The sequence below is a fragment of the Eremomyces bilateralis genome (assembly GCF_010015585.1).
Source record: "Eremomyces bilateralis CBS 781.70 unplaced genomic scaffold P152scaffold_21, whole genome shotgun sequence".
Lineage (NCBI taxonomy): Eukaryota > Fungi > Ascomycota > Dothideomycetes > Eremomycetales > Eremomycetaceae > Eremomyces > Eremomyces bilateralis.
The window spans coordinates 144,275-167,793 of NW_022985087.1; the positions used below are offsets into that span (position 1 = coordinate 144,275).

General features: G+C 52.7%; 11 protein-coding genes across 11 annotated transcripts; 5 read left to right on the forward strand and 6 right to left on the reverse strand.

Moving 5' to 3' along the window:
- Nucleotides 1-564: 564 nt before the first annotated feature.
- Nucleotides 565-3,467, reverse strand: P152DRAFT_142909 (uncharacterized protein). Its single transcript, XM_033673869.1, has one exon. It carries the CDS (start codon nucleotides 3,194-3,196, stop codon nucleotides 929-931), a length of 2,268 nt encoding a protein of 755 aa, XP_033531533.1. The 5' UTR covers nucleotides 3,197-3,467; the 3' UTR covers nucleotides 565-928.
- On the reverse strand, nucleotides 3,369-5,052 carry P152DRAFT_460998 (thioredoxin-like protein). Its single transcript, XM_033680031.1, has 3 exons — nucleotides 4,497-5,052; nucleotides 4,083-4,429; nucleotides 3,369-4,003 (listed from the first exon to the last, which is right to left on the reverse strand). Exons 1-3 carry the CDS (start codon nucleotides 4,576-4,578, stop codon nucleotides 3,740-3,742), a joined length of 693 nt encoding a protein of 230 aa, XP_033531534.1. The 5' UTR covers nucleotides 4,579-5,052; the 3' UTR covers nucleotides 3,369-3,739.
- Nucleotides 4,861-6,440, forward strand: P152DRAFT_142953 (uncharacterized protein). Its single transcript, XM_033673870.1, has 2 exons — nucleotides 4,861-5,608; nucleotides 5,660-6,440. Exons 1-2 carry the CDS (start codon nucleotides 5,351-5,353, stop codon nucleotides 6,362-6,364), a joined length of 963 nt encoding a protein of 320 aa, XP_033531535.1. The 5' UTR covers nucleotides 4,861-5,350; the 3' UTR covers nucleotides 6,365-6,440.
- Nucleotides 6,345-7,710, reverse strand: P152DRAFT_484253 (uncharacterized protein). Its single transcript, XM_033681997.1, has 3 exons — nucleotides 7,474-7,710; nucleotides 7,142-7,423; nucleotides 6,345-7,092 (listed from the first exon to the last, which is right to left on the reverse strand). The coding sequence occupies exons 1-3, from the start codon at nucleotides 7,517-7,519 to the stop codon at nucleotides 6,548-6,550; spliced, it is 873 nt and encodes a 290-aa protein (XP_033531536.1). The 5' UTR covers nucleotides 7,520-7,710; the 3' UTR covers nucleotides 6,345-6,547.
- A 753-nt stretch (nucleotides 7,711-8,463) lies between these two features.
- P152DRAFT_402249 (uncharacterized protein) lies at nucleotides 8,464-10,247 on the forward strand (the record flags this gene model as incomplete). Its single annotated transcript, XM_033676644.1, has 3 exons — nucleotides 8,464-9,073; nucleotides 9,120-9,861; nucleotides 9,911-10,247. The coding sequence occupies 3 exons, from the start codon at nucleotides 8,464-8,466 to the stop codon at nucleotides 10,245-10,247; spliced, it is 1,689 nt and encodes a 562-aa protein (XP_033531537.1).
- A 352-nt stretch (nucleotides 10,248-10,599) lies between these two features.
- P152DRAFT_476040 (uncharacterized protein) lies at nucleotides 10,600-11,225 on the reverse strand (the record flags this gene model as incomplete). The annotated part of the gene is made up of 2 exons (XM_033681469.1): nucleotides 10,600-11,112; nucleotides 11,160-11,225. The coding sequence occupies 2 exons, from the start codon at nucleotides 11,223-11,225 to the stop codon at nucleotides 10,600-10,602; spliced, it is 579 nt and encodes a 192-aa protein (XP_033531538.1).
- A 2,592-nt stretch (nucleotides 11,226-13,817) lies between these two features.
- On the forward strand, nucleotides 13,818-15,558 carry P152DRAFT_143021 (DFP-domain-containing protein). The gene has a single exon (XM_033673871.1). It carries the CDS (start codon nucleotides 14,038-14,040, stop codon nucleotides 15,154-15,156), a length of 1,119 nt encoding a protein of 372 aa, XP_033531539.1. The 5' UTR covers nucleotides 13,818-14,037; the 3' UTR covers nucleotides 15,157-15,558.
- Nucleotides 15,321-17,012, forward strand: P152DRAFT_143650 (uncharacterized protein). Its single transcript, XM_033673875.1, has one exon. It carries the CDS (start codon nucleotides 15,486-15,488, stop codon nucleotides 16,716-16,718), a length of 1,233 nt encoding a protein of 410 aa, XP_033531540.1. The 5' UTR covers nucleotides 15,321-15,485; the 3' UTR covers nucleotides 16,719-17,012.
- On the reverse strand, nucleotides 16,862-17,912 carry P152DRAFT_476043 (uncharacterized protein; the record flags this gene model as incomplete). The annotated part of the gene is made up of 3 exons (XM_033681470.1): nucleotides 16,862-17,272; nucleotides 17,325-17,806; nucleotides 17,858-17,912. The coding sequence occupies 3 exons, from the start codon at nucleotides 17,910-17,912 to the stop codon at nucleotides 16,862-16,864; spliced, it is 948 nt and encodes a 315-aa protein (XP_033531541.1).
- Nucleotides 17,913-18,786: 874 nt separating this feature from the next.
- On the reverse strand, nucleotides 18,787-19,445 carry P152DRAFT_440935 (uncharacterized protein; the record flags this gene model as incomplete). Its single annotated transcript, XM_033677683.1, has 5 exons — nucleotides 19,296-19,445; nucleotides 19,218-19,244; nucleotides 19,136-19,165; nucleotides 18,990-19,080; nucleotides 18,787-18,934 (listed from the first exon to the last, which is right to left on the reverse strand). The coding sequence occupies exons 1-5, from the start codon at nucleotides 19,360-19,362 to the stop codon at nucleotides 18,787-18,789; spliced, it is 363 nt and encodes a 120-aa protein (XP_033531542.1). The 5' UTR covers nucleotides 19,363-19,445.
- A 1,146-nt stretch (nucleotides 19,446-20,591) lies between these two features.
- On the forward strand, nucleotides 20,592-23,023 carry P152DRAFT_476045 (uncharacterized protein; the record flags this gene model as incomplete). Its single annotated transcript, XM_033681471.1, has 2 exons — nucleotides 20,592-21,710; nucleotides 21,767-23,023. The coding sequence occupies 2 exons, from the start codon at nucleotides 20,592-20,594 to the stop codon at nucleotides 23,021-23,023; spliced, it is 2,376 nt and encodes a 791-aa protein (XP_033531543.1).
- Between the last annotated feature and the right edge of the window lie 496 nt (nucleotides 23,024-23,519).

Below are 23,519 nucleotides of genomic sequence, written 5' to 3' on the forward strand. Positions count from 1 at the left end.
TTCCTCTTCACTTCCGTTCCATTATACCCCTCCGCCCCGTGCTTCCATTATACCCCCTTCCCATACTTCTCTCGCATCACAATTCCTTATCCCGCGCTCAGTTCGGGGGTTCAAACTGTTGCTCGTGCATGCGCGATCCAGCCAACCGATCTGCCGTCCTGGCTCCGACACGCCTGTTGGTTTTGACCATCCGACCTTGAGGGCACCAGCGCGCTAGTTCGTGGACCGGAACCTTTCATTCCCTCAAGCGCGGAGCAGCAGATGGAGCGATATGGAGTTGGTGTGACGGTGGAATTGCCAAGAAGAGGAATCCCCATCGAATCCGCACATAATCGCCACGTCGGATCCGCGCATCGACGGTTGCGATTCCTCCATGTTCATTTCGCTTCGCTTCTTGTTGGCACCGTGTTTTCCTTTTCGTCCGAGCGGCCGACAGGCTTTTTCCAACACCAAAAAGAATGATTCAATTGTATGTACCGTACGGATACCATTAGCTACGTCTACGATTAGCTGCGGAATTTTAGCAAGTTTACGTCATGACGTGTTGGGCTGCCCTGAAGCGCCTTTCCAGTAGCCACCTCCCAGCTCCCAAGTGACCCCTTGATTGAATCCTTGTCCAGGTTCGTGATTGTACGCGACATAAAATGCATGTACCACTCATCCCCGCCAGCCCTTTCGCAGAGAACGGCGCAAGGGCCCGTGCATCTGGTCAAAGAATTGCAATCAGGGATGGATGGTTGGCTAGTTGGCCATTAATCTCCCTTCGGTGACAAGCGTGAGCACCCATAGTTGATTCGGATGGCACGCAATAAACGAAGGGGTTCTGCACGCACACAACACCTTGCCCAAGATTGGGCGGAAGCGAGGACGACGATCACATCAGTAACAGAGTAAGTACATTCATAAGTGGCATCCTGAAGTAGACTAGCTAAAACTGCCAACTATCCCCAACATACCCGTTCAGCAACTCCGCCGGCCGCGGCAACGTCATCCCCGGCTGCGGAAGCGTGTGTTTCGCATTCCCGCTTCCCGTCATGATGGAGGAATCGACCGTCAGGATCCCAGACAGAGACGGTGGGAGCATCGATAACGGGCCGCCGACCCCGGCGAGGGTTGACGAGGTCATTGGGTTGTGCGGCGCGCTCATTGCGGATGGAAGCGGCTGCGGGAGGGACGCGTGGTGGGATCTGGATGGCGCGGGTGGTGGCATTATCAGGGAATTGAGGATCGAGGAGGATGAGGGAGATGGGTTGAGGCTGAGGCTCGGTGGGATGGAATATGGATTGCCGCCACCGTTCCCTGCCGTCATGCTCGTGCTGTAGCTCGGCCAACTGCTCGAGGACGGAATGATGGTTTTAAGGGGGTCGATGTGCAGATTCTCGATCGGGAGGTTGGTGCTCGAGCTCAGCGTCGAGTCGGGGATGTATGTGCACCAGGGACCGGATATTGCAGGAGTTGGTTTTGGGGCTCTTTGACTCGTAGGGGCCTCTTCAAAGATCCGTCGGCTTAAGGTGATCGAGGTGGGGTATTCGTCAATCGTGAAGTCGTCGTCGAAGTCACTCAGGAAATCTTCCAAGAGATTCCCAACTGCGGTGACGGTGCGGGATGGTGCCTTGAGAGTGGGGTCTTGCGCTTCAGTGACGGACAGAGCGCCACTTTGCTGCCTCGCAGGTTGTAATGTAGGGTCTGTCGCTGCTAATTCTGTAGCGGACTTATGGTGGTCCATTGGCTGCTCTTCAGAAACCCGCGTTTTCCGACTGCGAGCAAAATGCTCCGGGTACTTGACCCGGAACCGATCTCGCAGATCCAACCGTGCCCTACTAGCGAGCACTGTGAACTCGGCATCATCACGAATCCTGTTCCATTGCGGGCCATGCTTCTCAAATCCTTTCAAAAGAAGGGCATCTTCCTCGTCGGTGAACGGAGTCAGCTCGCGGCGAGCAACCTTGAAGAAGGGCTGGTCGATACCCATCGCTGCGAGGTCGGTAGGGTCTTTCCGGTCGCAGTTGAGTCGCTTCGGCCGTTTCGGCGGTAATGAAATTGTCTGGCGGGTTTCTTCCCCATTAGATCTTGACTTTGGGTGTTTAGTAGCTGCTGTGTCTTCTCGCCTGCCTCGTCGATCGGGTTTGGAAGAAGCATCATGGTCCTTGACTTTCGACTTCTTGTAGTCGTCAGGACAGCATGTTCGGAACCGATCCTTCAGGTCCACGGCGCTTCGTCCGTTAAACGTGTAGTCCGGGCACTGGAGAATCTTCGCCCACCGACCAATACCCAACTTTGCCACGCCTTTCAGCAGGTCTTCAGTTTCTTGGTCGGTCCATTTTCGTTTCTGCTTAGCCTTGTTTCCCCGTTCAACCGCATTCACTCTGGTGGAGGGTGGGTTGCCATTCTCCTCTACCACCGGCTGTCCTTGTCCCTCAGCCGAGACTTTGGCTGGACTTCCCGCCGGCTTGATGCTTGTCGTCGTTTCTGACGAGGCGTGGTTCTGTGTAAGAGGGCGAATCGGGGCGATTGATGCTTCCCCAGGGAGCTTTATCGCAGTTCCCCGAGCCCCATCGTTGTCATGGCCACCGCGCAATGACCCAGCGTTCTTCTTCAACCGACCTTCATCCGTCACCGATATACTCGGAAACAACCCCGCGTCCGGCGGTGGCTGATACAGTCCCGGCAAGATCGGAGCCAGTCGCTGCCGCCGAACACTTTTCTTCGGCTGCGGGGGTTTGGGGAGTTCGAGCACTGCGGGATGCTGAGCATTTGACGGGTGGGCCTCGTTGGATACGGAGATCTTCCGTCGTTTCCTCGGGGCGTGCACCGAGGCATCTTCCGCGTTCAGAACGGAGTCCAGGGGTAGAGATGCTTTGGAGGATGTCGGCTTGGTTTGGTGTGAGAGGTGGGCAGCCTGTGCGGTGGATGGAGCGATGTCAAACGTGGGCGGTGTCTGAAAGGTTGTGTTCGAGGACGGAGGCTGCGTGATGGGTGCAAGTGGCAGGCGGGATTCATGACGAGAACCGACCCCAAAGGCGGTTTGGGCGATATTCGGGTCATGGTTGATGTGATGCGGCTGGACGGGAAGCGGGAGTGAGAGGGGATTGGCAGCGGATTGCGGGTTGAATATGGTGGATGGGAGGAGAATCTCGGCATTACCGCGCTCGATGAGCAACGGAGAGCCGACCAAGGCACTTATTCGGGGCTCCATGGGGACTGAGGAAGCCCATGGTCGAAGAGCGCAGTGTTTTCGCGAGATGTAGAGTGTATGGAAAGTATGGTGCAGTCCAGGTTGTCGATCAGATTCAAGGCGATGGCGTCAACAGACATGAACGCGAGCTCGCGAGAGATTAGGTATGGGTGAGAGGACCAGCCTCGTTAGATGCTAAAAAGAGACAATATTATTATTCCATTGGTACAGTTTTCTACAGACGAAGAACGAAACTAGAGAAATATTCCGACGATCGAGTCACGTGACGCCTTGACTGAAGCTTGCCCTGACAGCAGTCCTTCTTGCTCTTGAAGTCGAGGCATCCGCCTTCAGTCCCCAACGCCTGGGATATCCATATCCTGCGACATCAGGTACTGATGGTGCTCTCTGACTCCATAGGATGCAAGGACTAGCCAACCGTAATCCTCAGACCGAGTTTCTCATGGATCATGCGATCTATTATCTACCACACCTTGCACCGAAATCTTGAGCGCGTTTTGAAGCAGTCCCCAACTTCTCCTGGAGTTGAAATTCGAGCGTGCTTTAAACCACCGAACTTCCATTGGCGTGGGCCGACTTGGTGGTCTTCGATGCGACACCGTTGCTCGCGCCGGTCGTCATTTGCACATCACCATACACCTTGTCCAGATAGGCCTGGTTGCCCTTGGAATCGGCCTTGATGCCCTCGGAACCCGGGTTCCAGTTTGCGGGACAGACCTCTCCATATTTCTCGGCGAATTGGAAAGCGTCGATGAGTCGGAGGGTCTCGTCGACAGAGCGGCCAACGGGGAGATCGTTGATCGTGATCTAAAGGTTGTTAGTTAGGAATCCGGATCAAGTGGAGCCACAAGGTAAGGATGATTTGTTGTCCTGGGATATAACCCACCTGTCGAATGACTCCATTGGGGTCGATGAGGAAGAGGCCTCGCAGCGCAATGCCCTCCTCTTCGAGGAGCACACCGTAGTCCCTTGACAGCTTGTGGTTCTTGTCACTCAGCAACGGAAGGTTGACGTTTCCAAGACCACCGTCCTTTTTGGTGGCGTTGTTCCAGGCCAGGAGACTATATTCGCTATCGGTGCTAGCGAAGACCACGGATGTGTTTCGGGCTTGGAATTGGGGCATGTTGTCGCTGTATGCGATGATCTCGGTCGGGCAAACAAAAGTCCAGGCCATCGGGACAAACGCCAGGACGAGCCATTGCTTCGTGGACGTGTAGGTGGTCAGGCTGATCTCTGTATCAGGGCGGATGAGATTAGCTGGGTCATCGGAGGCGAGGACCGAAGTATGATCATGACCCACCTTCAAAAGTTCCGTCCACCACGGCGGTGCCCGCGAAGTGAGGGGCGGGCTTCTGGACGAAGGCTTTTCCGGAGGATGCCATGGCGAAAAGCGTAGTTGGAGAAGGATTAGGTGTTGAAGGGATTCCTAGGGGTTGGATAGAGGATTGATTCCACAATGGATGGAAATGGGAGAATCAGGGGAGTAGGACGGCAATTGAGTGCTCTAACAGATGGTGAAAGGGGTAATTAAGAGGAGAGAGAGTTTGCACGGAAGTAGATGTTGTAGGTACTTGTGGATGGAAGAGGCAACTTAAATGAGAGGTGAAGAAACAGCAGAAGATTATCAGATGGATCTGATCACTCAGCAATGTTCAATAAGCCTCATCTGGACCAGCCAGTATGATGAATCGAATATGGATACCTCCAACGAATCCGAAGCTAACTAATTCAGCTAAACCATTCAGCTAACTGATTCGGCCCCATCTGAATTGCAACATCTACCGTGATATTTCACCGTTTGGCCCAAGTCACACCATCCCGAACGCCGCGTCTCCGTCTTCCGGCTTTCGGCCCTCGTCCCGATCAGCCACGTCATTCCGCCATTGGTGCGTTTCTAGGATATTTTCTATCACAGATCACCATCTAGGAACGCTGCAGCTGAACCCTGGGTTTAATTTTTGCATGTGCTCGAATATCCTCGAAATATCGGAAATAATCGAATACCCCGGCAGCTCAGACCTGTCTTGCCATTATTGGTGGTTGTGTCGGAAGGTTCCGTTGGTAGCGGTTAGGAAGAGTTAAGAGCCTGGCAATCAACGACCCAAGTTACACCAATCCGCAAGTTTTATATACGGATTACCAGTTGGACGAAATATGCAGTCATCGCGTATCCCACCCCTGCTCGATAGGGTATTGAGCATCCCGCATCAGGACTCTTTGATCCTCCTGACTTCGGTGCTGGGGGCGACGACAAATTGGCTCATCGTGCGATATCTCTACTCCTGTCTCGCCAGCCATCAGCCGTCTTTGTCCCGACACAATCCAGGCGATGATCATCCGCCGTTGAAGGTGGTCCTGGTCACTTGGCTTCGGGATGCGGAATTCTGGAAGACGGAAGTCAAAAGAGCGGTTGTAAGTCTGTCATCCCCTGTGTTGGACGACATTGTAGTAACAAGCTTGCAGGGAATTGATCTTGCGAGGCTGGCCGTTCAGGGACGATTCGCGTTTATTGATGCGATAACAGCGGTTGCGTACCAGCCACGCCCTTTGGGAACGTCACTGGTAGCATCATCTAAAGGAAAATCCCATTTTCTATCTTCACCGGATCCCAATCACCTTGAAGAAGTCGTCCTGGCGGCACTAGGCCCGGAGAAGCCCTCCAAGGATGACAACCAAGGCGGCAACGTCGTCCTGATCCTGGATGCCCCCGACTTTCTCCTCGCGGCATCAGATCCGGGGGCGGACGGTCGGATGGACCTTAAGCTCCTCCAGGCCATCCATCGCATTCGACAGCATCCCTCCATCCGCTCCACGATCGTGGCAGCCCAGACCGACTCGCCTTTGATGGTTGCGCCCAACCATACCACCCACACTCTCACCAACCTTGCAGGCCAGAACGCATCGCCATTGGAGATCGCTCACACCTCGTTCCTTACCCAGCTCGCGCAGCTCGCGTCGATTCGAATCAGTCTTCGGATGCTCGATACTGGCGCGGCGGGGGACGTGAGTGGTGTGGGTCGCGTCACTTACGGCAAGCCATTCACTGCAGACACCGCAGGGCAGGAAGATGGTGTTGCGCATCCGGAAGCGTCTGAGTGGCTGTACTTCGTTGCGGTGGACGGTTCTGCAAAGGCCTGGGAAAGGGGATCTGGAACCTCAGTCGGGTAATACTGCAGCAGACTCCGAAGGGTGTGGCACGTGGTATTACCATTCCCGTTGGGAAGCGTCTTGAATTGAACGACTGCGCATTCATCGTGCCGACAAGTGAGTCGCCCCTTCTACTTCAAAGACTAGAGCTATCGAGACTGACACCGTAGCGGGCAACAGTATCTCCAAGCTTGAAGAAGTCCATTAAGCCCATCCTATCCTGAGTAATCGCTCGATCATCTTGTCAGCCGTTGCCGACCTGAGATCACACCTGACCGCTCTACCGACGTTGTATCGTACGGGAGCCGGGATATCGCTCGCCATTCTAGGTTCATGAACAATAGCATCCTGGACCAAACCGTCATCCGTGATGTCAGCCGTCCCCGTGGATCCATCTTCCCATTCGATATCGATTGTGTGGCCCCGGTTTCCACTCGAGACGTTGGTGATGCGGACTCGTCGCTCCTCATCCTCGGTTTCGACCGCGTGGGCTTCCTCGGCGTCTCGAGCGAGCTTCTTCACGAGATTGAGTTTGTTTTGGCGGACTATCAGCGCGGCTCGAATGTCATCGCCCAGCTTCTTGATGCCATGATTGGGGACGTGCATCGTCTCGAGCCACTGGAATTCGATATCCTGGACCCCGATGCTCTCGGGTAGTGTGTGTTTATGGATACGGTAGTAATTTGGGTGCCCTCTCGGGTCGGGTCGGTGGAGGAAGACGTAGTATGGGTCGGGAAACCGGGCTTCCTCTGTATATTGTCAGCACATAGGGCCGGCAAATGGGACGATAAGAAGTACCATTATCGAATATATCGATCCGCAACCCGAGAACAACACCATCGTCCACCGCGTTGGGATCGGGATCGTGGACATTGAAGGGCGTAACTCCGACACCGGCGTAATAGACGTTCTCCGTATTGATTCGTTGCTGCTTATCGGCCTGCTCCAACGCCTTGCTTACACGGGCTTTGGATTTCGCATTCCGAAGAGTAGATGTGGCCCGAGTCAGTCTCGGGACGGTACTGTTGTCGGATAGGATGACGGTTCGGAGTAACGAGCGGCGCTTCCTCAGGCGTTCAACTGGAGGCATATGTGAGCGACATTCGTGAATAGAGAAACCAATGACATACTTTCGGCCCGAAGGTTTCGAATATCGGATTCGGCGGTGGTTGCCATGATTGTCGATGTTCTAGTACGATATGACGTGGGATTGATACGAGATGGAAAACGCTCCCTCTGCCTGTTTAGTGTTTACACAATTCCTAAATCGGCTTCCACGCGTTGTGTCGCGTTGAGGGGAAAGAGGCGCCTAATCACGTGCCGACAATCCTAGTAAGGACTAAGGAACCAAGGAAAGTGCATTAGCGAGCTAACGTTCATGCCTGAAACTGAGACTTGGCGCCTTGTTGCCTTTTATGCAACAAGGAAGCCATTCCTGGCATCGATGGAGAAAGGAAATCCAATTCAATTCATCTGTAATACGGATTATCTCCTGATATATACATTCCCAGCCGATCTAACGGGCAATTATTATGCAAGATGATGGCAATTCCATCCAATGTGGGATATAATTCCGATATTTGATACCTAACCATCCATAAGGCGTCGAGACGCTAGTCGTAGCTTCAAGCTATAGCAATTAATCGCCTCAACCTCCAAAAGGACAGCTCATCGACAAATATATCACAATCGGTTTTATCCCTCCGATACCTTGATCACCATCACTTGCCACATGGATGCCTGCCCCGCTCGGCGATACTATCCCTCTATCTTCCAACCCCTTGGTTTCATCCCCCGATCCCTTCGAACTTCCTCTCTATCGCCCGCGGAGCCTTAGTCGACCACATCGCCCTCCCGATCTCCAGCTATCGCGTCTTGATACTCCGGAGACAAGGCGCTCCCAACCCAAAGCCAAAAACTCCCACCCCCCTCCAAACGCCTCGAACTCCTCTATCGGGCTTCTCGACCCCACTGCATTCTCTCCCTCGTCTCCCTCTTCCCCCGCCGCCTCCCCGCCAATGCCCCCCAAACGCCGTCCCCGGAATCAGAACGGCTCCGTATTCACTGACCCGACCGATCTGCCGACCGACGGCGGCCCCAAAGGCCACGCGACGGGCGCCATGGCATCCTCTCTGCGCGAACAGCGTCGCAAACACGTCGTCCTCGATTCCCCCACCTCGTCGTCGCAGGCCACCCATCTGATGAGCCAGTCAAGTTTCAGCCTGGATCATGGGGTACCTGAATTTGGCCATCGGCGGTCGTTTAGCGCTGCCAGTGTGGGTTTTCATATGGATGATGGAGACGGCAGCGGCTCGAAGGGCTTTTCGGAGCTGCCCCGCAAGGACAAGCGGAATTTCCTCTTATTAGTCCTCCTATATTTCCTCCAGGGCGTACCCATGGGATTAGCGAGCGGAAGCGTGCCATTTCTATTGAAGTCGCACGTGGGATACTCGGAGATGGGCGTGTTCTCCTTGGCGAGCTACCCATACTCCTTGAAGCTGTTATGGAGCCCAATTGTAGATGCGATTTGGAGTAGGAAGTTAGGAAGACGGAAGAGCTGGATCTTGCCGATACAGACGATCAGCGGGCTGGGGATGCTCTGGCTCGGGGCAAGAGCAGAGGCGATGATGGACGCGGCCGGAATGGATGGCGGAGCGGGGATCTGGGGCTTTACTTCGTGGTGGTTCATGCTGGTCTTCATGTGTGCCACGCAAGACATTGCTGTCGACGGTAGGTTGAGTGCCATTGAAAACAAGACCGTTACTGACCGGTGCAGGTTGGGCCCTGACGTTGCTATCAACGGAGAACCTGTCGTATGCCTCCACAGCCCAAACGGTCGGCCTTACAGCAGGCTCGTTCCTGTCGTCCACCGTGTTCCTCGCGTTCAGTTCCAAGGACTTTGCGAACAAATGGTTCCGCACCATCCCTGGAGATACAGGTCTCATTACTCTCGGAGGCGCACTCACCGTGTCCGGCTGGCTCTACCTTCTCGTGACCGTCGGCCTGGCTGCCATGAAGCGCGAAGAGTACACCAAGAACTCGGACGGGGTCTGGGACGTGTACAAAATCATGGGCGGGATCTTGAAGCTCAAGAACATCCAGACCCTCCTCATCGTGCACCTGATCGCGAAGATCGGCTTCCAAGCCAACGACGCGGTCACCAGCCTGAAGCTGCTCGACAAGGGGCTGAAGCAGGAAGAATTGGCCTTGACCGTGTTGATCGACTTCCCCTTCGAAATCTTCCTCGGGTACTACGTCGGGAAATGGTCGCAAACAATCCCGCCCATGAAACTCTGGTGCTGGGGTTTCGTGGGCCGGCTCATCGCCGCCGGCATCGCGCAGACCGTCGTCATGTTCTTCCCCAGCGCTGGCGTCAACACCCCATACTTCCTCGGCGTGATCTTCCAACATGTCCTCTCCACCTTCATGAACACGGTCATGTTCGTCGCCGTCTCCGCATTCCACGCCCGGATCGCGGACCCCGTCATCGGCGGCACCTACATGACCCTTCTCGCCACGTAAGTCCACTGACATCCCATATAACGACAATCACTAACCCTTCGCCAGCGTCACCAACCTCGGCGGCACCTTCCCCCGCTTCTTCATCCTCAAATTCGTCGACATGTTCACCGTCGCGTCCTGCATCCCGCCCACCACCCCGCTCCCTCCCGACGCTCTCAAAGGGGACCCCATCACCGCCGCGTTTTCCTGCGTCGCCGAGCCGGAGAAGCAGCGGTGCGCGGCCGGCGGTGGCACCTGTAACATCAGCACGGACGGATACTATATCGTGAATGTTTTGTGTATCATCATCGGCGTCGTGACTTTTTGGGGGTTTATCAAGCCAGCCGTGCTGAAGCTGCAGGCCTTGCCGATGAAGGCGTGGAGATTGAGCGATGGGAGCTAGGACAACATTTTAAGAGATCTCTAAATATAGAAAGGCATTTTAATATTGTGGGACGGTGCGCCGATGTATCGCTGTCTGTGTTCCTCCGATCCTCTGATTGTGCTCCATGCTCCACGTAACCTTCTCCGTACCCTTTGGGTCGTCATTCTCTCTGTCGTCTGCCATGAATGGCCGAGATAGCAACCGCTACTCGCCATGATTGCCCTTCTCTCTGTCATCTACCATGAATGGTCGAGTCAGCAATTGCTGTTGTTCATGGTTGTCTTTCTCAATCCTCCACCGTCGACCTCACTGAGGTTTGGCTGTTTTTCGGGTGTTTTTTTTCTTCTGTGAACCTCTACCTTGCTCATATCTATTCCTTGCCAAGCTGTCGAAGGATTTTTGTGACGGACTGGCACTCACGGTCGACTCTGAATGGACCACCGTCGGCAAGGGGGTCAAGCGTCCAGGACTCCCGATTCCACTCGTAGAATCGAACCTCTCTCCCACAGCATGCCATTGCGAATTTAACAGATGCAAGATAGTCGTCCTCGGCCTTCGATGAAATAATCGTGCGGAGCAATTCCTCCTTCTCTTCCCAGTGTACTGCCTGAACCGGACTTTTTATGTATTCGTAATCGAAAACAAGCCAGTGCGTCACTCCCGTCTCCTTGCGATACATATACCACCAAGTAACTGGCATATATAGCCCTGGGTTTCCTGGCCAGCGGCACAGTGGAGGTATCAGGTGGCAGTCCATCGCCACAAGGTAGCGGGCTACGATCGAACTCCATACTTCGTTGCCATGAATAGAGGCAAATGGCTCGTACTCGTGCTCGTCATCCAGTTGGGAAATCTTGGCTCTAATGTGCGGTATCGCCATATACTTGATAGGTGAGCTGAGGAAACTGTGGTTAGGTGCATGATACTTACAGTGCCTTCGATAGGTTCCTGTTCTAGGCGTTGGAGGATCGACTCATTGGCTGTTTGTGGTGTCATTGCTGATATCCACTGAATGCTCTTGGGATGGCCGCCTGGTTCTGAAGCTGTGGAATTGCAGGGCTAGGATATGTGTGCGGCGAGGATATGTGTGTGGCGTGGAGAAGTGAACAGCACCAAATTCGTACTTAAGCCTCTCTGCTGTTGCGGATCGGTTTCCTTCTTCCTTAACTCAAGTAGCTGCTCTACCTGCTCAACTGGTGTTGTGTGTGAGGAAAATTGTAGTGATACGTTGGGGAGAGAAGTTACTTGTGTTGCAACCTGGAGGCCTCTGTGTAGGATGTGAAGAAATTTTGACACATGTCAACTTGCCCGGAATCACGCGACTTTGTTTTATATCTTGGAGTTTGAAGACTGGGTATTCCTTAGTTTCTAAAATCAAGATACTGAAATGGATTGCTTTTCGGGTTTCTTGCTAGACTCTAATATCCCAGCCCTATCAAAATGCACTGAATTGACTGAAATAGGTCGTGGCCCATTGAAGCCTTTGCTGGGCAATCAAGAGCCTTCTATATAACCATAATTGATATTGCTCCTGATATAATCCCAGGATTTTGAATTGGTATAGGCTGAGCTATAGGTTATCTAAACTGAGAATCTGCGTTCATTTTCAATCATTTGCCCCTTCACCTGGCGAAACGTCCACGCAAGCAAGTCCTTCCACTCTCCAATATCACTAAGTACTGTAATCGTAGGCATATAAGAAAGTCTGCCATGGTAATTGCTCTAACAAAAAGCAAATTTAATTATCACCAACAATCCACTGCCGGATCCGGACAGCGTCCTTCACTTCAGTGCTCAGGCCCGTTCTCTTAAACCTGCCTAGATGTTTCTTTCCACACATTGACAACTCCCGCCGTAAAATTCCGGCCCGTTGAAAATATTCTCTTCGATCTATAAAATTCTGACTCGATGAATTGAAAATATTCTCCAATCCCAAACCCTAAAGCTTTCATTCACAATGCCAAATTAAGCACGCTGCGGGACGGGCCGTGCGATGGGAGAAAGAGTGTCGCATTCATAAGCCTCCCGTTCTCTTTTCCGTTACCGTCCACACATTGTTACAATTCTGACCTTGCTAGTGTTCCACAAATCCTATTATTGTAGCACCATCGGACTCTCTGGGATCGGGGCTCACGATATTGGCCATTATTATCGTATCTCAGTCGATCCAACAGCGCACTGTGAAGACGAACACCTATCGGAGGATTGCTTCGAAGATTCCGTGCCATTCGAAGCCAATGACCGCATTATCAACGACACAAGATCTGTTCAAGGGTTTTCCTACTAGATCCCCTTCCACGCTTCATGTTAGACGCTCCTTGTGGAGGTGCAGGGTTCGAAGACGCTAGATCTCCGTCAGATATATCTGACCTATTCCCGATATCGTTTGCCACCACATGCAACCATCGTGGCCCTGAATTGGGTCTCTGGCTGAGCGATCCTTACCATATGGGGCGTGTCCTCAGTGGAAGGGTGACGAATTCGGATGCGGTAATTTTAACTTTGGGTCCATCGAGTCCATCGGACAGGATCAATCAAAGTGTACAGGGGTTGAAATATTCCGTAATGGTCGATTGGATCATCCAGGCGAAGAGATCGAAAGTCACGTTATTACTTCTCCTTGATCGGATGCAAAGGTTCCACTGAGGCGGTTCCCTCCCGAGATCATGCGAATGATCGTGGAATCGATGCCTTCCTTGGACGTGGTGAGTCTCAAAGGAGCATGAAAATATGTTGCGGCCCTCCCACTAGACTATTCGTTCTGGGCTTCCCGCTTTTCCACCGAGTTGGAATACGACTGCATCTTCAAAGTCCGGAACGTCAGGCCAGACACGCTCAACTGGAAAGCGCTAATTATACCACAGCTTGAAAGATGCACCCGGATCCCTTCCCATTCGGAACCCGAAGCGTGTCTGGCACAATTATCTGCAAGAATTTGTGCATGCTTGTGGACAATGCTGCTTTGAAGTGCCATGGAGAACAGCTAATTAGAAACCTCGAACGAACCGCTTTTGAAGATCTATCAGAGTGGACCACAGGTGTTCGATTCCAGCGCCGTTGTGATCGTAGTTCCATGAGGCCCGGGGTTCTTAGGCGCTGATCTGTGTTTCTCGAGGGCCATAATGATAGAGAACAAAACTTGGGAGGAAAGGGACACGTCGAGCCGCTGGACTATTAGAGCGATTATGTTTGGTGTGCAATTGTCTTTGTGCAGAAGATCTCTCTGGTGTGGAAAAGAATGATGGTCGTTCATATTTGACATGTTCCTGAGTTCCTCCATCTAGCCTGCCTCCAGAGGTAAGTGATGGACGATGAAAGGAAAGAAAGTTTGAGAGGTCTTGACGCCCTGGAGCTTTGGGGCCATACATTGCTTTCCCCCTACATGGGCTAGGGCAAAAGTTTATATCAGCGTCATCTGTTTCCGAGTAGCACGAGTTTTCTGTAAGAGAAATAAAGTTAGAGTAGTTCTGTACAATCCACGAAAACTGCTGTGCATGTGGGTATCGTAGTCGCCATTTGCTACAGGATCTTATCTGAGAACAAAGATCATGCTTCTAAAATACCATCGGTAGTAATAATGAATACTACAGGCAGTAGTGGTGTTGATCCCGAGATTGGAGGTGTTAGTATCACTGAGATCTACGCCGTAGAATCCATCACCTGTATCAACCGAGGACAAGGCCAACAAGGTGAACAGTCCTCACTCACTCCATTCATAAAGAAAGGAATTGTTAAACCGAATTACCGATATTTGATCTTTTCATCAACCTCGACATTCTAACCATCATAATCCATCGAAATTGGCAACATGACTGGCGGAAATCTTGCGAGTATTCAAGTGGCGGAACAGGACTACTTCGCCATCAATCCTGCCCCAACGTCACTTCAATCCCATCTCACCATAGCCCGGGAGTTCATCACCCGACATGCAGAAGGGGGCCGTAATGTGGTGTTAGTTACCTCCGGTGGTACAACGGTTCCCTTAGAAAATCAAACTGTTCGCTACATCGACAATTTCTCGGCGGGAACCCGAGGCGCTTGCAGCGCGGAATATTTCCTCGAGGCAGGATATGCCGTCATATTCTTGCACCGGCAGTTCTCGCTTCTACCATATTCGCGACACTACTCGCATAATACCCGGTCTTTCCTTGACTATATGGGAGAAGAAGATGGAAAAGTGGTCGTCGAGGACGAGCACCAAGAGGATATGCTGCGGGTGCTCCGGAGTTACACCGCGGCGAAAAAAAAGAACCAACTTCTCATCCTTTCCTTCGTCACGATCACGGAGTATCTATGGGAGCTACGAGAGGTCGCAAAATTGATGCGACCGCTTGGTCCTCGAGCGATTTTCTACCTTGCCGCTGCGGTTTCCGACTTCTTCGTGCCGAAAGATCAGATGGTTGAGCACAAGATCCAGTCCTCAGAAGCATTCAGCAAAAGACTCGACGATCCGAACGCGAAGGCTCCTGCAGCACGGACAGACGGGAGTAAACTCGTCATCGACCTGGAACCGGTGCCGAAGTTTTTGAAACAGCTTGTGGATGGCTGGGCACCGGATGCCATGATCGTGAGCTTCAAACTGGAGACAGACCCAAAGATTCTCATCAACAAGGCGAGATACTCTTTAGAGAAGTATCAGCACCACCTCGTCATCGGCAACCTTCTCACCACCCGAAAATGGGAGGTGGTCTTCGTTACCGCCGGCGGGGAGCGGTGGGTTAGAGTCCCGCCTCGTCGCCGAACGAAGAGCGTTTCAGGCGTCGCAAGTTTAATCGGCAAGTCCGAGGAAAAGGATGGGGATTCCAGCACAGATGACGATCAAGCGGTGGAGGAAGTCATGGAAGGGGAACCACCGGTTGAAATCGAAAGCTTGATTATCCCAGCCGTCGCGGAGATACATAAGGGACTGCTTGCCAATGGAAAATAAGCGACACCTGGGAGCACTTAAAAAGCTCTTTACTCGTTCCACGCCTCATTAGAACAATGGCATTCACGATGGTATCCCTAATTTCCCCAGAAATGCTCGTGTTGGAACCGTTTTCTCCCTTGTGCTATGCACCGTATCAAGGGATTGCTGCAGAATCCGCCACCATGACGAGCATCCATTCCTTGCACGACCAATGGCAAACAAACACTGCAGGCATTGTATTTATGCCCTCACTGCTCCTATATTCTAATTGACTCTGTCTAGATTAATATTTAGCTGCAAAAACGCATGAAGCGTGGCTTTCGTTGGTAGACCTCTGCTAGACGATAATGGTGCACATCTGGGATATTAAAGCGAATGGTGCGACTGTTATACACCAAGGGGGGAACAGTGGTGACCAAATGTCGAATACCGATTATATTTCAATTAGCCCGTCAACAGAAGAAGAGGAGGAAAATTGGCCCCTGACCCTCGAGTCGGAAGTGTTCGGCATGGCACCTAGTCAGATCCAAGAGGGGCCGGTTACGAGGGAAATCCGACGACACAAGAGCAGCAATCGGATTCATGCCCCTGATGCGACGGTGCTAGAAGTCATGTCCAGATATGACCGAACGGCGAAAGCACTTGGTGCGCAACTGAGCGGCAGATCTGGCACGGATCAGTCGAGTCGGGGAATCCCGAGCACCAACTCCAATCTAAGCGTCCGATCTGAGACACCAAGCCTGACGTACGATGACATTCCAATTCCTATGAATGTCCACCTGCAGCGGCGAGGCGAGTGTGTTCGGGAGGCGCGCATGGTTCCTAGACGCGGTCAGCTGCTTCAGTTGCGAGCCTATCCTCGTCGACAGTCAGTCCCGGCCACGCCTGTGCATTCTAAACACAGAGATTGCACGAGGTCCCCCGATGATCAGACGGAAGCACCACCTACAATGTATTCATGCAGGGCCGCGTCTGATCCGTCTTCATCTCCCCAGCTCCACATAGAGTACGGTACACCAAGCCCTACCTGGCGGTACTACGAGTGGTGGCATCGCAACCCGGCGTCGAGCCAATTGAACGCCATGGCTGGCACACCCACTTACATGATGTCCACTCCAATGGAGTTCCACGGCAGTCCTATGAGTCCTATGGAGCAGGACCATTTCCTTGGCCGGGGGCGCACGCGATGGACCGGGTCCATGGACGGCCTGCCTCAAGCACAAGCTGGAGTCATGTGGACTCCTGTCACCCCGAGCCCTACCTGGGGCTTCTCACGAGAACGGTCTATATCAACCTGTACCGAGGACACTGGCATCTTCAACAGCACCCGGACGGCGCAGTCAAGTACTCCGACTCGGTCAAGTGCTGCCGGAAGAGACTTGGACTGCCTCGCGACGGGAGGTATGGTCAGTGTTTTTGAGGACGATGATGACGATGAAGAGGCGGGCCTGATTGGCTATCTTAGTGGTAGGATGCGGAGTGGAGCGACACTACAGAGAAGGATTCGTGAATTTTTATTCAGCTGGTTATGGGATTGTTGGCCGTGCAGAAGTCGTTTGGGTGAGTGGGACCGTTGGTAGTTAATGAGCCGATGAGGAAATGAATTATGAAACAAATGAGTACTTCTATGTGACGATGATGGAAGAGAAAGCTGTGGCATCCACATCCAATCCAACCGTCCATCTGATATGCTACAATTTGGAGATCTCACCTACACATTGACTTAGGGCATGAGAAATGGTCTCACCCAACATGACGTCCCGTTTGGACAAATCCCTCTCCGATTCAACCCTTTATCTCTCGGCCCAGTGGGCCCATCACTGAACTTTCGGATTCCCAGCCGCAGGAAATTCCTTTGCCTGGGGTCCGAGTCCGGGTAGGTCTTGTCGCCCCATCGACCGGTAAAATAAAGCCAGTCCGTCGGCGTCGCACCGTCATAGGAGGCAAAACTCGGCACCTCCCCGTCGAACGTGACCGAGTAGCAATACGCTGAGCGCAACGGATCGTACCGCACGCCTTTCTCGGTTTGATCCATGAGAAATCCAAAAGGGAGGTTGACGTGAGGGATAGTGTGATCATGGTTGCCTTTCGTGGCATAATTGGCATGCGAGCCGTTGGACGAATAAACAACAGGCTGCCGATAATTGAGACCCTCATCAGCGATGCTTTTAGAAGAGGGTGCTCACCCTGAAGCCTTCTTTTTCCAAACAGTCGTAGGTAAACGCTTGTCCCATGGCATGTTGGCTGAACCAGACCGCAGTCGGTTTGCCATTTTTAAAGCGGATCATGCTGTGCTCCCAGTCTCCCACATGAGATCCGAAACTCTGGCCGAATACCATACTTCCTAGGTTGTAGGAGTAGAAGTACATGTAAAAGGCATCGACTTCATCGTTGCCGCGATCATGGACAATAATTGCTGCTGTTTTCGCATCCAGGGAGCCGCCGTTGGCGTCCAGCTGCGCTCCCTTTAGCCACGGCGGGTCCGTTGTGACGTCGTCATTAGACGCCAGGTAGATACTCGATCCCATGCCGTTGAGTCTGCTTAGGGTCTCCAGGTTGGGGGAGAATGCTATGGGTTCGTAGTTGTGTTTGGGAGAGGTGTTTGCGAGGTGGGCCGCTATGTCGGAAGGCCTGTACGGATCTTTCGAATGGAGATAAACGATCGGTGCTACGATCCATTCAGCATACAGCAGCCCGACTAGAAGAGTTATGCACATACCGTAATCCTTGACATATTTTGGCAGCCCTTCAGGCAGGTCATCGATGCTGGCCATGGTGAGTAGGAATTCTGGGTCGCTTGAAATCGATAGGATAAATGGATATGACGGGTATAGAATTAATATCAGAAACCCTTGGCTATTTCTAAATTGTTCATCCCATGACATTCGCCCCTGCTGGGTTGCTGGACTGCGGTGTGACTGAGTCTTAGTCTCAGTACTATATTGTTAAGTGCAACCGGTTACCATCGGCCATATACAGACATCTGGCCATAAATCACATGGATAAGCTGAGGTAAACGCCTCTCTCATGTAGGAATAGAGCAAAGATGGAACAGGCAAGAAAGGGAAGAAATTTGGGAAGAAGATAATAGGGACATGCTGAACGTGGAATCATGAACCTTTGGGACGCTTGCGACAGCCAGCCGATCTCCTTGCGACGTATAGGTACGTATTGTTGGTCACGCCAAAGTGAGCATATCGCGATCGAATTGCGAGAATGGCACGAGACTGAAAGGGTATGTGATGATGAGCCCATACATAGCATGACACAATGCATAAGGAGACCAACGACTTGGGGGAAACCCTTCAACAATGTCCATTTGAAGGGATCTCCAATTGTTGTATTTCGGAGTGGCGAGATTGCTTTCCATGAGAACAGTACCGGTAGCCATGCCTAATTTCTCACAATCGCCTCAACATCGAAAAGGGGCCAATTTGGATGGATGAGACCAGCACGTGTGTGTATGCACAACCCTCAGCGTGCTCCCACCACATCCAACACCCACCAACGGCCGTACAAGCCGTTTGAGAGCCCACTCCATTCCAACCCCTAGAAAAGCGCTTCAAAATGCCGGGGACACATTATCTCCAGTATATATCCGATTCCTTACAACACCTAGGCTAGCCACCTTCACTAGCGACTTGTTTTTTACCGTGATCGGAAGGACTGGTCGATGAGAGGGGCGTAGCGAGAATGCCGTGAAAGGATGATCGGGTTCTGGTGTGCTCTCGCAAATGCTGCGGCCGCGATAGGGCTACCGTCTGTGCGAATGGTTGTACCGATGCCCATGAAGAATCTAAACGGGCAGCTCAGTCATGGGTTGATGGAGTAGTGGGAGCGATGGAACATACCCAAACGTGGCGGATGAACCGACCATATATTGGCCCAACGTTCTCATCATCCCATTGGGTCCTGGGCCATAGCGGACGATGTTCGTTGCGCCTAATAGACGTCAGGTTATAATCCACCGTCAGGGTGTTGTGGAGCATGGACGAACCGAAGATGAATCCTATGATGAGACCAACCGCTGGATATCAAGGTCAGAAATTGTGCGAATCATAGAGATGAGCTAGTCTCACTTCCACCCATCATAGCACCCATCTTGACTGTAGATTTGGATTAGCATGCGGCATGGAACTGGGAACGGAATTGCATACATTTGTCGAACGTCGACGGAGCTCCTCCATGCCCGGCTGGAACGCCGGCACCAACTGGCACAGGCATTCTATTCTGGTGGATGAAGGAGAGGTTTGATATAAGGAAGGAATTGAATAGGAACACGGTAGGTTAGGTATATATGAGAGACTCATCCATTTCATTGAACAATCTCGCCCCTGTCACCTATTCTAGCGACTGCAATCGATGCCGTCGCGACCAAAGTTGAGGGACTCTCGCGACCCACGTGATAGAATTTTACCGAATATTTGCCAGAGAACTGTCACGTGGCATATGGGACCAATATCACGTGGTGCTTGTCACGTGGGAAGGGCTTGGCTGTTGAGAGTGAGTTCCTTCATCCTTGACTGTTGAGATTTGAGACTTCAGAGTTCAGGGTCCAGACTTCACGCCTTCACGGTCTTCACCTTAGATGAGTCAGCAGTTGAAGTCAGCGAGCTGCGAGTCAGACAATGGGAAGCCATGTCACGTGCGGAGACGTTAGACCAGTTGTCACTTTCCTTCGCTTCTCGTGCTGGTGAAGCGGGTGAATAAGAGTCTCTTAAGTGGTGAAATTGTCTGATCTATTCTAACCATGATGATACCCTTTTTGACAGTTCAATCAAGAAGACTGGTGTAACCGATGTCTGTAATAGTAATACTGTTCGCAGTGTGAACGAGTTGTTCAGATCCTGGAGTGTGACGGGCCAAGCCCTCTGCCGCTCGCTCACTCTCACAGTCCTCACTCCTCACAGTCTCCCGCTCAGAATCTCCTCCTAATCCATCCCATTCATTCCTTTCTCCTCTCCAGGAAACAATCCCTCATCATCCCATCCCTCTGCACCTCCCTACACGACCACCACCCGCCCTGCAATTACCTTAATCCACCCTCATACCATCTATCCTGCTCCTGGGTCCTTCTGGACATTGGTTTCTGGCCCATTTGCGCCCTTGCAGCCGCTGCAGTGTCCCATCTTGTCCAACACTTCTGTTGAGCAGTCAGCACCTTTGCACACGGACCAACTCACACGACCCAGTGGCCGCCCCCCGGTATCATCCCAAGTCTTGTCAACGGCGACGGATTTCTTATGGTGCTGCGATCGAGCAATCCGCTTGCGTTGTTTATTCGGTTTCGCAAACTGCGCGTCTGGCGCTCCTTGTCGTCCATCTGTGGTTAGGTGGAGAATCGTCAACCACCCAGGACACCCAGGACACCCAGGACGAGCATCAAGCAGCCATAACCGCCGCAATCCGCATCACTTGGGCTCCGACCCTTCTTTCTCCGCCGTTCTTTGCCCATGACTGCTGTCGCTCCCCCTCCGAACTTCCAACCGATTCCTCGCGCAGGATGGTCGAGTGCTAATGGTGGTTCCAACGGCCTGAATGCCATGAGCGCCGACGAAGTTTCGCGCATGCTCATGCCCCGAAAAAGTGCCCAACGATCCAACTCGACATCGTCCATCACTTCCTCCGCCTCTTCGTCCTCAACTGTCTCCGCTACTGCCGTTCAACCCAACGGAGTGCTGCCAAATGGCGATTGGAGCGTGCGAAGAAAACCGGGGAAGGGGCTATGGGCTCCTTCCAAAGCCGAGCCTGTATCGGAATTGTCGAATCCGAGAATGCAACCCGTAGCATCAACCGCCGGCCCATCTGCTACGTCGAGCATATCGGCTCTACAGCCGCCTTCTATGGTTCCCTCATCGCTTCCACCTTCTCCCCTCCTCCAACCACATACCGCGACAGGAAAACCGCGGGTCCCAGAACGCGCCGAACACACTCCTATACTCTACCTGACTCCGATGAACGGGACCTTTGAACGGAAGACCATCACCCTCCCATTCTTTCCGGACGTGGTTCGCATTGGACGGCAAACAAACCAGAAGACTATACCAACCGCGACCAATGGCTACTTCGATTCGAAAGTGCTGTCGAGGTCACATGCCGAGATCTGGGCGGATCGAAATGGCAAGGTTTTTATTCGCGATATCAAATCGTCCAATGGAACCTTTGTGAACGGTTCGCGGCTTTCTCCAGAGAATAAAGAATCCGATCCTCACGAGTTGAGGGAGCAAGATGTGCTGGAACTGGGTATCGACATTGTTAGCGATGACCAGAAAACCGTCGTCCACCACAAGGTTGCCGCTCGAGTGGAGCATGCAGGTTTCTACAGCACCGCGAACAGCGTGTTAGACCTCAATTTCGGGGACCTCGATCCAAGCACGTCGGGCTCTTTGATCAGCCCGTCGCTGGGTCAAACGATTGGGCAGATGCGCGGTCGCTCTGGAAGTCAAGGTTCAATTGGAAATCGCCCAGGCTCGGCGGCAAGCATGGCGGGGAGTAACATGTCGTATGGCCAACAACGACAACACTTCTGGCTTGCACCCATCACAATGGATCAAATAGTCAAGAAAATCAACGTGAGTAAATGTGAACTCTCTCAGAAAAACCCTAAACTCATTCGTTTTCACCACAGGCCGAGTTCAAACAAGCCAAACAGCAGTCCACCGATCTGCAAAGAACCGGCCAGTATCTCGAGAGTGTTCTTGTTGAACCAAAGAAGGAAGGAAACCGAAGCTCACCGACTGGTCAAAACAAATACATCTCTGTCAAGGGTGATATCAAAACTCGATTTTCCGATCCGCCTGCTCCTCCGCCACAACAACCCTTACCCGAGAAACCAGACGTTGCTCGTTCCAGCGCCGACTCCCTACCTCCACCTCCCCTGCGCCGAACTGACACCGAAAAATCACCACCGAAATCGCCACCGAAGCCACATATGAACGGAGGGCCCTTGCGAGCAGACATGTCCGATAAAGGCGAGGTTTCCAAACTAGTCGAAGCACTCAATACCGCCAAACGGGAACTGGATAATCAAAACATTCGACTGAAAGACCTTGAAGAGCTTCTCGCGCACGAGCGGCAGGCGAGGGAGAGTGCCGAAGAACGTGCGCAGAGGCTAGAAATCGAGAAGACTACACACGTGCCATCACCCTCAGCTGAGCCGGACATCGCGACACCGGAGGTCGATGGAGATATCGATGCTACATCGAAAGAGCAAACGTTGACCGAATCGACCACGAGCGCGGCTCAGGAACCAGACAGCTCCTTGCATTCTCGCCTTCAACAACGCCTGGAAGCGATGATGTCCGAATTGACTGAAACGAAGAATCAAGCCGAATTGTTCCGCAAGCGTGCCGAAACTGCTGAGAAAGAAAGTGCCAATGACCGCCAGTCCTTGCAAGAGATGGTCGAAAGGATTCGACGAGAGGACGCCGAGCGAGAGGCCAGAAAAAACGACCCCAAGGACGAGCAACGAAAACCGAAGCTCGTCAAACGTCTTAGTGGTGGATCAGGTTGGCTGAAGAGTCCCCTTGAACTCGAAGGAGCCCAGCACGAAGGCAACACCGCGGAGACAGCAAACGGAACGCTCATCCACTCACGACCATCATCGTCCAGCTCATCCAAGTCCCTCGAAATTGAAGCCGCCGAAGTTGCTGCCGAAGTGGTGAAGAAAATCGGGCTTCAGAACGGCTCTGCGCTGACGGCGGGGCACGTCGAGCAGCAGCTGGAGCAGGCGGTGGGCCAGGTGCTGGGGGGCCGGCCCTGGTTGATGAAGGGCTCCAATTGGGACAATGCCGAAAGCGCTACGCCATACGCGAGCATGCTCGGGGTGGTTCTGATCGGGGTGGGACTGATGGCGTGGATGAACAACTGGCAGAAAGACCGCTGAAAGTCATGTGACAGACTTGATGAAATCCAGAAGACCATGGCTGTGCTCTGCGTTGGATACACGATGTTCCCCGCCCGTCCGATGACAGGTGGATAGGGAGCTACGTGGAAGGGAGGGAGCTTAGTCCTCTTACAGCTCTGAGGAACCTTCGACTCCAACCCGCCGATGAACCAGCGTCGTGGCGTGGCAAGGCAAACCGAAGATGCTAGCCGACATCGCCGACGTCTACACTAGCCCTAGCCATGCTCGCATGGCTAGATCGGGGCATTAAAAGCTCCATCACTCACTCCTTTCCCTTTCTTTTCTCATTCTTCTCATTCTTAAGCGGTCCTGCTACTAAATTCGGGCGTCTGCTAGGCATTCTTGGCGTCACGGGGCATACACGAAACACGGCTTTCACGGGAACGTTACTGGGTATTGTTTTCTCACGGGGTGAATTGTCCGATGACTACTTTCATGTACATTGTTGTATGTGCAGATGGACGCTCGTTGCCAC